This window comes from Oreochromis aureus, linkage group 22, assembly GCF_013358895.1.
Source record: "Oreochromis aureus strain Israel breed Guangdong linkage group 22, ZZ_aureus, whole genome shotgun sequence".
NCBI lineage: Eukaryota > Metazoa > Chordata > Actinopteri > Cichliformes > Cichlidae > Oreochromis > Oreochromis aureus.
Window position 1 is genome coordinate 34,923,630 of NC_052962.1, and position 12,895 is coordinate 34,936,524.

At 39.1% G+C, this 12,895-nt stretch overlaps 1 protein-coding gene across 1 annotated transcript; it reads right to left on the minus strand.

Moving 5' to 3' along the window:
• Nucleotides 1–168: 168 nt before the first annotated feature.
• LOC116312086 (cdc42 homolog) lies at nucleotides 169–12,283 on the minus strand. Its single transcript, XM_031729446.2, has 8 exons — nucleotides 12,189–12,283; nucleotides 11,841–12,052; nucleotides 10,141–10,210; nucleotides 5,169–5,273; nucleotides 4,815–4,884; nucleotides 3,448–3,557; nucleotides 3,078–3,275; nucleotides 169–2,415 (listed from the first exon to the last, which is right to left on the minus strand). Exons 3-8 carry the CDS (start codon nucleotides 10,174–10,176, stop codon nucleotides 2,326–2,328), a joined length of 609 nt encoding a protein of 202 aa, XP_031585306.2. The 5' UTR covers nucleotides 10,177–10,210; nucleotides 11,841–12,052; nucleotides 12,189–12,283; the 3' UTR covers nucleotides 169–2,325.
• Nucleotides 12,284–12,895: the final 612 nt, after the last annotated feature.

Consider the following 12,895-nt stretch of genomic DNA (forward strand, 5'->3'; position numbering starts at 1 on the left):
AACATACTCAACATACTCAACATACCCAACATACCTTTTAGGTGTACATATCCTACACTGATTAATATAATTTAACTAAAAATGAAGAAGGATTAATCAACAGTATGAAAGTAAAAGTATTTTCAATGCTGAAAAAAAAGATCTCAAGAAGTCATGGAACCGCTTAAATCACACATTTGATCTTGATAATTGAAATATTCAAAATTAAAAATCTTTACTGACGTAATGCTCTTGTCATCTTTTCAGTATGACCTGGAAAGCAGACAACTGACAAATAGTTTAGATGCTTTATTAAAAGAGGTGAAGGTATAATCAAAAGACAGGGCATGTGGACAGGTAGGCAGCAATTCAGAGAAAATGAGAGTGGCTCGGTGGAGACTGGGCAGTCACGTGAGTAAAAAAAGTGTCCCAGAAGTTCCCAGTTGGACTCAGCTCTGGAAAATGTCATAGACAGTCAATGGTATCAATGCCCGTATCCACAGTGGTTCTGAGGAGGTTATCTGTATGATCCTCCAAGGATAAGCCTCCCCAGACCATCAGTGACCCACTGCCAAGCCATCATGCTGGATGATGCTGCAGGCAGTAAAACACTTACCACTGCATCTCAAGACACCTTTCACATCTATCTGTATGAACCTGCTCTCATCTATGATAAAAAGCCAGTGGTGAACCTGATAGACTCTAGTGAATTCCAATCAAGATGCATGATGTGGGACTGTGAGCACAGGTCCCACTAAAGGATGTCAGACCCTTATTCCAGCAGATGGAGTCTGTTTCTGATAGTCTGTGGGCCAGAAACAAGCAAATGAGCACCCCCTGGAGGCCATCCTTAGGCCTCTGTCAGTGTTCCTCCTGTTATACTCACTACACTCCATTGTCCTGACCAGGCGTCCTTATTGTTACAACCCACTTAAATGCAAAGTATAATCTGGGATGGGGTGTAACACAAAGTGAACCCCCCCCCCAAAATTAATCACCACATAGTTAACGTCAGTAAAACACCATTTATTTTACAATTAATGCAGACAAACTAATTAGGACCAAAATAAAACACAGGGAAGCTCTAAGTGTCAGCGTCTCCAAGGCCAAAACACAACTTTCTAGCTAAAAAAGACTACTGCTACTAAGACGACTCTGTCTGTAAGATAACAAAGTACAATGGCTGAGCTCCCTGTCTATCCACAAAACAGGAGAAAACGGTTGAAAGAAAAATGGCAGAGAACCCCTGTCTGCTTCCACTGTGGATCACTAGAGTTACCATTGTAAAGACACACCTTTACTTGCAAATGTCCAAATTGTATTCTTGAGCAAGCAAAGCCCACCTCATTAGTCTCTGGTTGTGATTGTACATGCGTTTGAGAAACACCAAAGGGTATAGAGAGCACCTAGAGGTCAGCTTGCATCGATATGCCATTCTGGAGAAGCTGATCTACCTCACCAACCTGAATGTGTTGGAAGCACTGTCTCATTACCAGCAGGTACAAGGACATAAACAAAAAGTTGAACTGGAGAAAAAAATCAGTCACCAAATATAAGGACAGAGCAATGGTTTTTGGTTACTATCTGTAAAACCAGTCTCTTTTTTTCCCTTTTCCTGTTTTCCTGTTCCCTCTCCAGTGAACCTCGTGTCACTTTCATTTGCACCAAAGGAAGCAAAAGTAAAGTGCTTCAGCGTCCCCCCCCCGATCCACTTTACAGCCCAAATGATCACCCCAAATCACACACTGCTTCTTTGTGTGGCAGCTTTGTTAAATAAATATGTCATGTGTTGTTGTTCATCTACGGTTGTAATTAAATCATTTTAAAACCTACTAAGGAATAGATGGTTTCCTGATACATAAAAGTGAAAGAGCGTGCAGTTTCCTGTTCACATGGTTGTACCTTAAACACAAGCTGCATATGAACAGGTCAATAAAAAGCTGTGGAGGCTGAGAATGATATTAGATGAGTAGTTTATAGAAGTTTGTGTCCATTAAAAAAAAATGAGTGAGTGAATGACAGTAATTAATAAGCATAAAAATTACAACGTATACATAGGTTCAGAAAAAACCTAATCTACTGTATATAAAGACTTGCCTGCACTCATTAATAATAAATCTGCATAAATTATTTATATTTATACAATATACTTTTGTATTTGTATTTTTTAGAGCATTTTCAGCTCTGCTTGCTAAATAAAGAGATATTTATATTGTTTTTGGTCTAACTAGCATTCTTCCTTTGTTCACATCGAGGTTAATAATCTCTTCCAGGTCAAACCTCCAACTTCTCCAAGAGGAGGAGGATAAGGTCATCCTCTTCCTCTTGTTCTACGTCTTGTGACATCTATAGTTGAGTGCAGCACTTCTTGGGTTTGGAACTTGACTTCCCCAGAGCAGCAAGGACGGCCTCTTCAAACACATCCTGCACTCCTATCTGAGAACCAAACAGAAAGAGAAACTCAAAGTTACCAAGAAGAAGAAAAAAAAAACTACAATAAAAACAACACATCAGAAAAAATGTGTAGCATGCGGGACTTCAGAGGTAGCTGACAGGTACTATTTGACCTCAAAGGCTGTTTTGGTTGACCCAACTTTGCAACATTATGTGGAAAAGTTTCTCTCCCTTAACAAACCGGGGTGGTGGATCTGTTTTATAAGAAGTGGATGTGCTCTTAGGTTAGGGGATCACACTTACTGCGTGACGGTCTATGCCTGGCACCAGAGAGGCGAGTCAATCTATAGGTTGAAACTCAGATTCATGTTGAACATTATGCTTTGTGTTGTGGTTGTGGAGCAGTGAACCAGCTCTTAATCTTCTTTATTAAGGGTAAATGAGAGTGTGCAAAACCTGCCTAAATGTTTTGTTGACTAGGGGAAGGCATTCAGTAATGCTATGGTGGTTGCAACTGTTCTAGAGTATGATTCTTGTGTTTTTCAGATGACATTTGCCTTTAATTCACATTTTTAGAAACAGATCTGCAATAGTGAAACCATGACCTGGAAATATCAGTCTTCCTTCAGAAACCCTAAAAACCTGCAATATCTAGACACTGATCCATTTAGTAGTTAAAAAACACACCAGCAGACTTCTTGTACCTGTGTAAGAGCTGAGCACTCCATGTATTTGACAGCTTTCAGCCTATGAGCCAGTTCCTGTCCGTCCTTGAAGGTCACAACTTGCTCGTTTTCCTTGGCCAGCATCTCCAGGGTGTAGCTGTCATCTCTCAGATCCACCATAGTCCCGACCAGCAGGAAGGGCGTCCCCGGACAGTAGTGTGCAATCTCTGGCAACCACTGTGAAGACAAAGACAAGGTCACATAGATTAATAATTAATTTTTATATTATTATTTTAATCTAAATTACTTTTAAGTACCAAGTACTTATTTATTCTGAAAGTAAAAAGAAAGTAAAAGGCATAAATGTAGATCTTATTAGAAACAAAATGCATACACCAAGTAGACAAACCTTTTCTGTGACATCTTGAAAAGATTTGGGTGAAACGACGGAGAAACAGACGAGGAAAACGTTGGTCTCTGGGTAGCTGAGGGGTCGCAATCGGTCATAGTCCTCCTGACCTGAAGGGGGAGACACAAAAAGCCTGATTAAAAGTTAGATTAATGATATTATCTGAAACATTTAAGTGATTAATGGAAAATATTTTTTTTGAAAAGAAACAGCTGGAGCAATATTTCCAACTGATTGGGTTAATTTGCAACAGATCAGTAACAGGATTTAAAAATATAAAAGCACATTTAATAGACACATAGTTTCTCAGAATGTTCATCAATCTGAAAATTGTGGAACAATTTCACAACAATGTTCCTTAATGTGAAAACTGTGGTATCTCATCATCTACAGCAGAGTGTCATCAAATGTTTAATAAAATCTGGAGTAATCTTTCGCCAAAAAGGCTGTTCCAGATTATTCCTCCCCTGTTTATGTTCTTTCATCTCTTTTTTGGAAAAAGCCCCAGTGATGGAAACACCAACAGGCTTACATCAGTTTGATGTTTGAAGGCGCGTAATGATGTGAAATAAACACTTCCTGCAAATGTCTTGAACCTGTCAGAAAAATACATACCGCCGTAAACTACAAAAAAATTGTACTCAAGTGCACTAATGAAGTATTTAGACTTCTTTACTTCTCACCTCTCTTCAAAACTAAAAGTATGAGTATTACTAAAGTAATACTAAAAGTAATTTATTAACGATTCTTGTTTTATTAATGTTGTTAGCATGGAAAACACTAGCCGGTATTCAGGCTGTATACGTGCCCTTTTGCAGTTGAAATTATCCACAAAGTCTGCTTGTTGTAGAAAACAAAAACATACAAACATTTATTTTCACACATCTTGAATTCACAGGAATTAGCCTGAATGTCCCTGTAATGCACCAGACACGGTCTGAAAAGTGTTTCACTCCACAGCTAGTTAATGCCTCTCTACAGTGTCCAACAACCCACACTGCACGATTACTGTGTATTAAAAGAACAGTACATAAAAATTAAATAAGTGGGAAAATACAGTTTAACAATAAATATTACACTAAAACAAGTTTTTAAAGCAAAATTAAATTACCCATCCTACACTTATCTGTATTCACAGTAATTCAACTCAGAATTATTAACAAATATACATTCTGCAAAATGCGAGTGAAGTAAGAGAAATTTACAGACCTTTATCTTATACAAATGTGTTCATTGAAATACATTTTGTAAATGACATTATAATTGCCCCTAAAGGTTTGATCTCCTGTTGCTGCTGTTACTAATATAAATATTACTTAACTGAAATTTTTAGTATTTATTAAACTGAATGAAGATTTTTTTTTTACCTGCAGTGTCCCAGAGTACCAGATTATACTCTTCACCATTCGTCACTTTAGCAGAGTAGTTATCAAACACCTGGGGGAGACAGAGGGCAAGGAGGACGTAGGATGGTTAATAAGATCAATGCCTCAGGTCCGGGCTGTGTGGATATCTCTGTCTGCCTCTGGCTCCTGGGGGCCGTTATTGTGGATTCCCACACATTCAGATCATAATTTTGATTGCAAAAGCTGTCACACAGGACAGGATTTAAAAAAATAACAATTATTCAAAAAATACAATAAGATCTTGAGAAACATTGCAGCTTGTTGACATGGACTGAATAAACTGATGAAACTAGGATTTATTAGCACACTACTCACTGTGGGGATGAACTCAGAGGGATACGCTTTGGTTACGTATGCGATGAGCATGCAGGTCTTTCCCACTGCACCGTCACCCACCACCACACACTTTATTTCCTTATCCTGAGAGAAAGAAAAAGAATTGAGGGAGGAAAAGAAAAATGTTGGGAAACAAATGAACTGTTTTAGGTAAAGCAGTTTCACCCCAGTTCTTTTTAATCCTCAGGCCTCCAGAGATGACACCGGACTCAGTAGTCATTTCACAAAACCTTTACAATACAATACAACTTCATTTGCATAGCACATTTAAAAACCAAAGTGCTTTACAGTAAAAACAGGAAAATTAAGACATGATTAAATAAAAGACTATTAACAAAGTGTCACATATGTCATCAGGTTGAGGGCACAATTATACAGGAATAAAAGGGAATAGAAGAACAAAGTTACTAAGATCAGATATAGCTAAAAGATAAAGTACATAGATAAAAAATTGAGCCAAATATAAAATAGGGACACTAACTAGATGGAAAAAGCAATGTTAAATAAGTGAGTTTTTAAATGGGATTTAAAATTATAAATGATTTAGCCCCTTGTTATCTTGTCGACCTCCTTAGTCTATATGTCCCTGGGCGAGCCCTTAGGTCTTCAGCCCAATTACTCTTGGTTTAGCCTAGATCTAGCCTAAATCTAGGGGTGACTGTGCCTTTGCCCTGGTTGCACCTAATCTGTGGAACAACCTTCCCATCGCTATCTGTGCGTCAGACTCCATTTTATCTTTTAAAGATGAGCAACAATATTGTAAATTCAGTAGAATATTTTATGGATAATGTTGGGTCTGTGTTTCCACAGGCCCCGCTAGTTTAGAGACTTATTCCTCATGAAGAACGGAAGACAAAACACAACATCTTCAACCGGTCTTTAACTCGCTAACGAGGGAAGCTTTGGTCAGAACCAGGTGGTGGAGCAATGCTCATCACCTGTCTCTAGCCCAAATCCTTCAAAGAGTAGCGCTCCTTGCAGCTATTTATTCCCATGATAGTTACAGTTTACACAATACAGCACAACACAAGCACCTCCCTCCATAAACCCCCCCAGTGGTTCTAAGACAAGGCACTATGTGTGTGTATGTGTGTGCAAGAACTTGTGTGTGTGTGTGTATGTGAGAATGTGTGTGTCATAGGGGTGCATTTGTGTGACCTCTTGCTGACCAAAAGGGTCATAAAAGCAGGAAGCTTACAACACAAGAAACAGATCTTCCAGAGGGGATGTATCTACAATAAAACCCACGTCAGCCTCCCCCAGCACCAAATTGGCTGGAGAGGTGGTCAGGATCAAAGGAATCTCTTTGATCCTACTGCTTGAACTAAGACTTTACAAATTTAAGAAACACAATGACAACATTCAACAATTTGACTTAACAGGTAACAAATGTAAATCAATAAGAACGGGGGTGATTTTCTGGTGCAAGTCAGGAGGCGAGCTGCAGCATTTTGGACAAGCTGGAGTCTATGAAGGAGAGCGGAGTGAAGACCAAAGTAGAGAGAATTACAGTAATCCAATCTAGAAGTCACAAAAGCATGAATGAGATTTTCAAGATCTTTATGAGGGACATAGTGCTTAGCCTTAGCAATAAGGCGCAGTTGGTAAAAGCTAGATTTGATTACTGAGGACAGTTGTTTGTTAAATTTAAAAGAGCTATCCAGCAGGACACCTAGGTCACTAACTGAGTCAGAGAAAGAAGTGGCAAAGGAACCAAAGGTATCAGCTAATAGGCCCCAAGGCATATGGTTGCCAAGCACCACAATTTCCGTTTTCTTTTCATTCAGGATAAGGGAATTGCCTGAAAGCCATTCTCTGACTTCTCCCATGCACTCGAGGAAGCAGTGCAATGAAGGAGCAATGTCGTCATTAGTGGTGCAACGGATCAAAAGTCTCACGGTTCGGATCGGATCACGTTTTTTTCGTCACGGATCGGATCAATTTTCGGATCAGCAGAAAAAAAGAAGAAGACAAAAATTTAACTCGCCATTTACTTATTTAAGTATTTTTTGCCTATTAAAAAACACTCAACTCAAGACTCATTCCACGCAATTATATAAAAACAAATTAAGATGCATTATAGGGCAGTACAGGGCTTTCTATCTACCACTATAATGAGCGGTCACGGTCACGTAGCTTTCTGTTGCCCTGGAGGTCCACCCATTTGTAGTTAGGGCAACACAAGATGCCTGGGACAGCTCAGCCATAAATTTAAACTTTTCCTGCTCATGCATGCTTGGAGCGATCTTGTCACTGAAGTGGACATGCGACAGAATATCATAGCGTGGCTCAAGCACGTTCATCGTAGTTTAAACTAGTGCTGTCAGCGTAAATCTCGTTAAAATGACGTTAATGCCATAACTGCAAATTTCCGTTAACTAGTTACCGCGGATCACCCCCGTGCGTGGGGCTGCACGGCGTCAATGTGTCAACTAATGCGTTGACTGGTTTAAACCCCTTGTTTTGCACAACAGAATACGGCCTCCCGTCTGCAGCTAAACACCCCAATAGCTTTTGTAATAGCTTCTGTAATAGCTTTAGCCCGGTCCGACTGGGCAGCAAAGGGCTGCTTAAATACCGCAAACTCCTCTGCTCCTCCACTTGGACCGCTAGCGCTGACCATAGCTATTGCTTGACAGACTGACCATGCGCACCATACACATAGTCTGATCTTCGGATCACGTGCATGCCGAACTGTGGAGTGGGATCGGTTCGGATTACGGATCAACCGTGCTCCATTGCACCACTAGTCGTCATCATCTAATTGAAAATATATTTATATATCAACGACAGAGAGGTGATAAGAAATGTTATATTTTTCAAAAATTAAGCTTAGGGGGAGCAAATAAGTATCCATAAGTTTGGATATCAGCCTATAATGAACAAAATCACAATGGTCAAGACACCTTTTTTTAAGGTTGCACTATAGCGTGTTTAAAAACAGAGGGAACATAGCCAGAAGACAATGATGAGTTCATTAAAAATAGAATACCGGGCCCAATTACATTAAAACCATCCTTCACAATGCAAGGTGGAAGAGGATCATATGCAGAACTAGTCATTTTAAGTTGCTTGACAATTTGCTTAAGTGTACAGACTGACACTGGCTCAAGCACATTCTCCAGTGAGAGCAGGGCTCACCACTGGGGGGAGTGAGGATTTGAGAGACAGAATTTTATCAGTAAAGAATTTTAGAAATTGTTCACGGAGAGCTGAGGATGGGACCATCAGCATATCAGGGCATGGATTGACCACTGAATTAAAGACTTTAAATAGCAATCGAGGGTTATGGCCATTGGTCACAATAATATCAGAGAAAAAGGCCGCTTTAGCACGTTTAGGAGCATTTGAAACTCCAGGCGGCTAGAACGCAAACTATCAGAAGATACCTGGAGATTATCTTTCTTCCATTTCCTCTCGTTAAGTATTTAAAATACAAAATACAGTGGAACCCCGACTTAAGAATACCCCATTTAACGAAAAATTCAAGTTACGAAGGCACTGAACAGCAATATTTCTGCCGTGTTACGGCAAAATGCCCGTGTAACGAAATCCGCTCGCTCTGATTGGCTGAGCCTACAATGCCCACAATGCCTTCCGAATCATGTGACAACCCCTTGGCTTTCGTAATTGTGCTTCGCTGTTCCACTTGAACAACGTATTGTTGTTCTAGTTAGCATTTAGCCTATAGCCTATCGTTCAGCATCGCCTCACTCACAAGGCGTGATGGGTGCTTTGACTTGCGAAAATTTTCAACTTACAAAAGACCCTTGGGAACGAATTAATTTCGTAAGTCGGGGTTCCACTGTATGAGTAACTGTATTCCGTTACAGTTACCATTCAAAAAGGTGGTATTCAGAATACAGTTACTTTGTTGAAATAAATGGATTACATGGTGGTCTTTTCCCGTTTCATATGTTAGGCTATGCCCTCTCTAATTTTGGTTATTCCACGTCGGTGGAAACCCAAACAAAACACACATTAAAAGGCTCTAATGTCTGTGTCTCAATCTCGCGTCTCATAATGACGTGAAGAAATATTTTTTAAAAGGATTTAATATGAAGGCAATAGGCAGAGTGTTACAGGCATCGCCCTAATGCTTGTAGCCTCATGGGCAGTGTAGTCCGCGCTGCAGGGAGAATGGACTGTCATACCCGTTATGTGTCTGTGAGCGCGAGGGAGAAAAAGGAGAGTGGAAAAGTCCGAGCTGTCACTGAGCAGAAACGGGAGCTGGAAGCATGTAAATATAATAATAACCACTGCAGCCAAGAAGAGTGCCTGACGAGCCCATTTTTAAGTAAGCTATTAAGACTCAACTGTACACTGTGTTCGTGTTTTCCTCCGAAAGAATAGGTTCCGTTGGAGCAGCCTTTCAACGCCTCTCTCTGTCTCTCGCTAGCAAAGTTGACCCAGACAACAAAGTAAAGCTAGTTTTCAGCTACGAGCCCGACACGAACCCGACGTATTAGCCAGAGGTCCCTTTACTACGGTTCGGAGCCGTGGACCTGTTTGTAAAAAAGCATGATAATATATCAAAAGTATTCAGAATACGTTACTCTCTTTGAGTAACGTAACGGAATACGTTACAAAATACATTTTGAGGCATGCATTCTGTAATCTGTAGTGGAATACATTTTAAAAGTAACCTTCCCAACATTGTGTGTGTGAGAATGCTAGGCCTTCAAAAGGCTGAAGTTTAGCCAGGAAAGACCCTGACATGCAGTGCATGACACCAGAGTTCTTGTTCTCAATAAATGCAGCTGAATTTATCGAGGAGTTTAAGATGATGTCCTCCCGCCTTTTGCACCTAACAGCTCCACTCTTCTGGGAAGGCTGAGTGTGTTTATGGGAATCTTTGATCTGCATATAGCCTTAAAATTGAAGACTTTAATAAGTGAATATGTACAGAAAAATCTTAGTTTAACATTGGTTTAAGTGAATTCACTCTTACACTTTGTGATGTCATGCCCCCACCACCTCTGGGCATAAACTGGAAACTCTCAGACTGACACCGGCTTCATCTACAAAAGAAAACACAAACGCAAAACATCCATAAAATGTGAGCAAAGCTTAATTAAAACAGATGAACAGAGCACACTGTGTTTAGAGACACACAGACTATGTTAAAAAGTATTTAGATACTAATATAACTTATAATGTCTATTACAAGTCATTACTAGTCATACTATTAATGACTATGTAATGACTGATAGTCTGCATATCACTGGATACTAGAGATGGCACGATACCACTTTTTTATGTCCGATACCGATATCATAAATTTGGATATCTGCCGATACCGATATGAATCCAATATTGTGTTTTTTAATCAATAAAACTGTTTCTTTAATATCTTGCTGCATTTTGTATAAGTTCATACTCAAGTTTAAATAAACAACAACACTAAAGCTATTCTGTTATACCTGCATGTAAAAAATACACTGCACCCAAAATATTTCATAGTTCAGCAACACTGATCAATCTAATAAACTTAAACCTACTCCATCCTCCCTATTCTGGTATTTTAAAGAGTACTTAGCAGAAATATTAAGCAACCTAACTAATAGGGTTGCAAACTCCCCAAAAAAAAAAAAAAAAAATAGGGAACCACCCCCACCCTCCACCTCATGATGCTTAATCGATGTAATCAACTTTAATTTGATGCAGGGTGAAAAAAAATGCACAGAAATAAATTATTTTTCAAGAATAATTAAATAGATTCAACATCTTTCTTCAACAGAATTGCAGAATTCACAGATGGTATCTTCCCAAAGGAAAAAGTACTATAGCTTACTGGGGTATATTAGACATAACAGTTACTATATACAGAAATGGACTTCTATACATTTTACATCAGATTAAAACTTTGGGTGTAAGATTCAGATAATTATTTATTAAAAGCTAGACATTTTAAATGAGAATAAGAAAGAAAAGTATGTCTTTGTGCCCCCTTTTCCCTGTTCATGCCCTATCGGCCCCCCTGGCTAAACTTTGCTAGATCCGCCCCTGCACAGTTACCAGGCGTCAGCTACGTAGAAAAGGATCCTGGTGTAGAAAGTAATATTAAATAAATTCTAACAACAGCGTATCAAGCTTAAAGGTGCTGCTGTTGTTCAGCCGCTGGTTTCCTCTTTCTGGTGCAAAGTGGGCCAAAAACAAAGAAGAGAGACGGACTCAACAGAAAAGCCGATCAGCTGATCATTGATCAGTTTCACGATTGAAGTAGCAGCAGGAAGGTGAGGGAGACAGAGAGAGAGGCAGTCGCTCCATATATCGGTTGTTAAGCTTAACATGGGAACGCTTTACAAACATTCAGAGATGAACTTACACACTTGCTTTACTTCTCTCTGGGATAACTTCCTCGGAGATGAAATGCTGGTTTACAGCCGCTCTATCACATGATGCATACTGCTCCGACGTTACACTGAGCCGCGTTACGCCGTGTCGCAAGTTTTGTGAGGTGTTTTTTTGATATTTAATGGATCGATTACATTTTTTATTTCTCCCTGATATCCGATCCAGTAATTTAGGTCAGTATCGGACCGATACCGATACATAATATCGGATCGGTCCATCTCTACTGGATACACTATACTATGTTCTAAAATACATTTTACACAATTCAAATATAGAAAATAATCGAATGCTTACCTGATATATTCACAGAGAAGATCTGTGGGGCGCAGCGTAGCACAGGATCTCCTCCCGATCATTCACGAATCACTTTTCAGTATCATCAGGTCTGATGTTTTACTCAGCACTGAGATTTATTTTCACTAATAATGATCATTCAAATGCTGTCTACGAAGTCATCTCACTGTGCGCTGTCCGTCAGGTGCATCCAGTCGATCCTGTTCAGCGATCTGCGGCAGAGAAATGATTTTCATGATATGGCTCATGTTTAAAAGCAAAACCATTTCAGTTCAATCCCAAGTGCGTCAAACCAAAAACGCTACAAAATAATAATGTATATTTTATGTTACTGGTTTATTTACTTACCTTTTGTTTTCTTTAGATGTAGAGGTACATTCACAATGTTAGTTTTCCAGTTTAAACTTTAGATTACGTCGCTGAGAGCGTCTACCTTACCTGGAGGGCTGGTGATATTGTGTTGCATTCAGTTGCTTCCAGTAAAATTCAACTCCTCACCTGTTGCAGAACATGTGACTGTAATCACTGCAGGAATTATTCTATAGAGGGCTTTTAACTCAGAAAATGGGTAAGAATTAATAGATTAGATTATGTATATTATTATATAGAGAGATTCATCTATTTTCTTCTACTTATCCAAATCAGGATCAGCCTGTTCCAGCTGTCAAAAGTCAGTGTTTCAGACCTCACTGCTGTCTAATACTAAAATACTGCAAAAATTAGATGGGACTCAATGACACCAGTGACCAATATTTTGTTTTGTTTTTCAGTTTGCTCACTTATTCCATTAATTTTTTGTTTGAATGGCATAAAAAGGTGAATAAATATCAACAAAAAATGTAACTACAAAACTGAATAATTCACATGCTAATGACTTTCTTCAGTTTTGTGTGTGTGAACAACATGAAACCACTAAAAACATTTTCAGCTTTTTTACTGTATCAGAAAAAAAAACTTGAACTTTGATCAAACTACAGCTGACACAAATCCAGTGTTTCAGCTGATTTGTAGAAATCAATATTAAACTATCAGGTTTTAATTTAAGACAAATCTTC

Coding starts and splice junctions, on each gene's coding strand:
- LOC116312086 (XM_031729446.2), bottom strand. CDS start 10,176: ATGCCCAGAGGTGGTGGGGGCATGACATCACAAAGT. Junction 4,885..5,168: donor CCTCTGAGTTCATCCCCACA/GTGAGTAGTGTG, acceptor TGTCTCCCCCAG/GTGTTTGATAACTACTCTGC. Junction 3,558..4,814: donor GGTACTCTGGGACACTGCAG/GTAAAAAAAAAA, acceptor CTCCCCCTTCAG/GTCAGGAGGACTATGACCGA.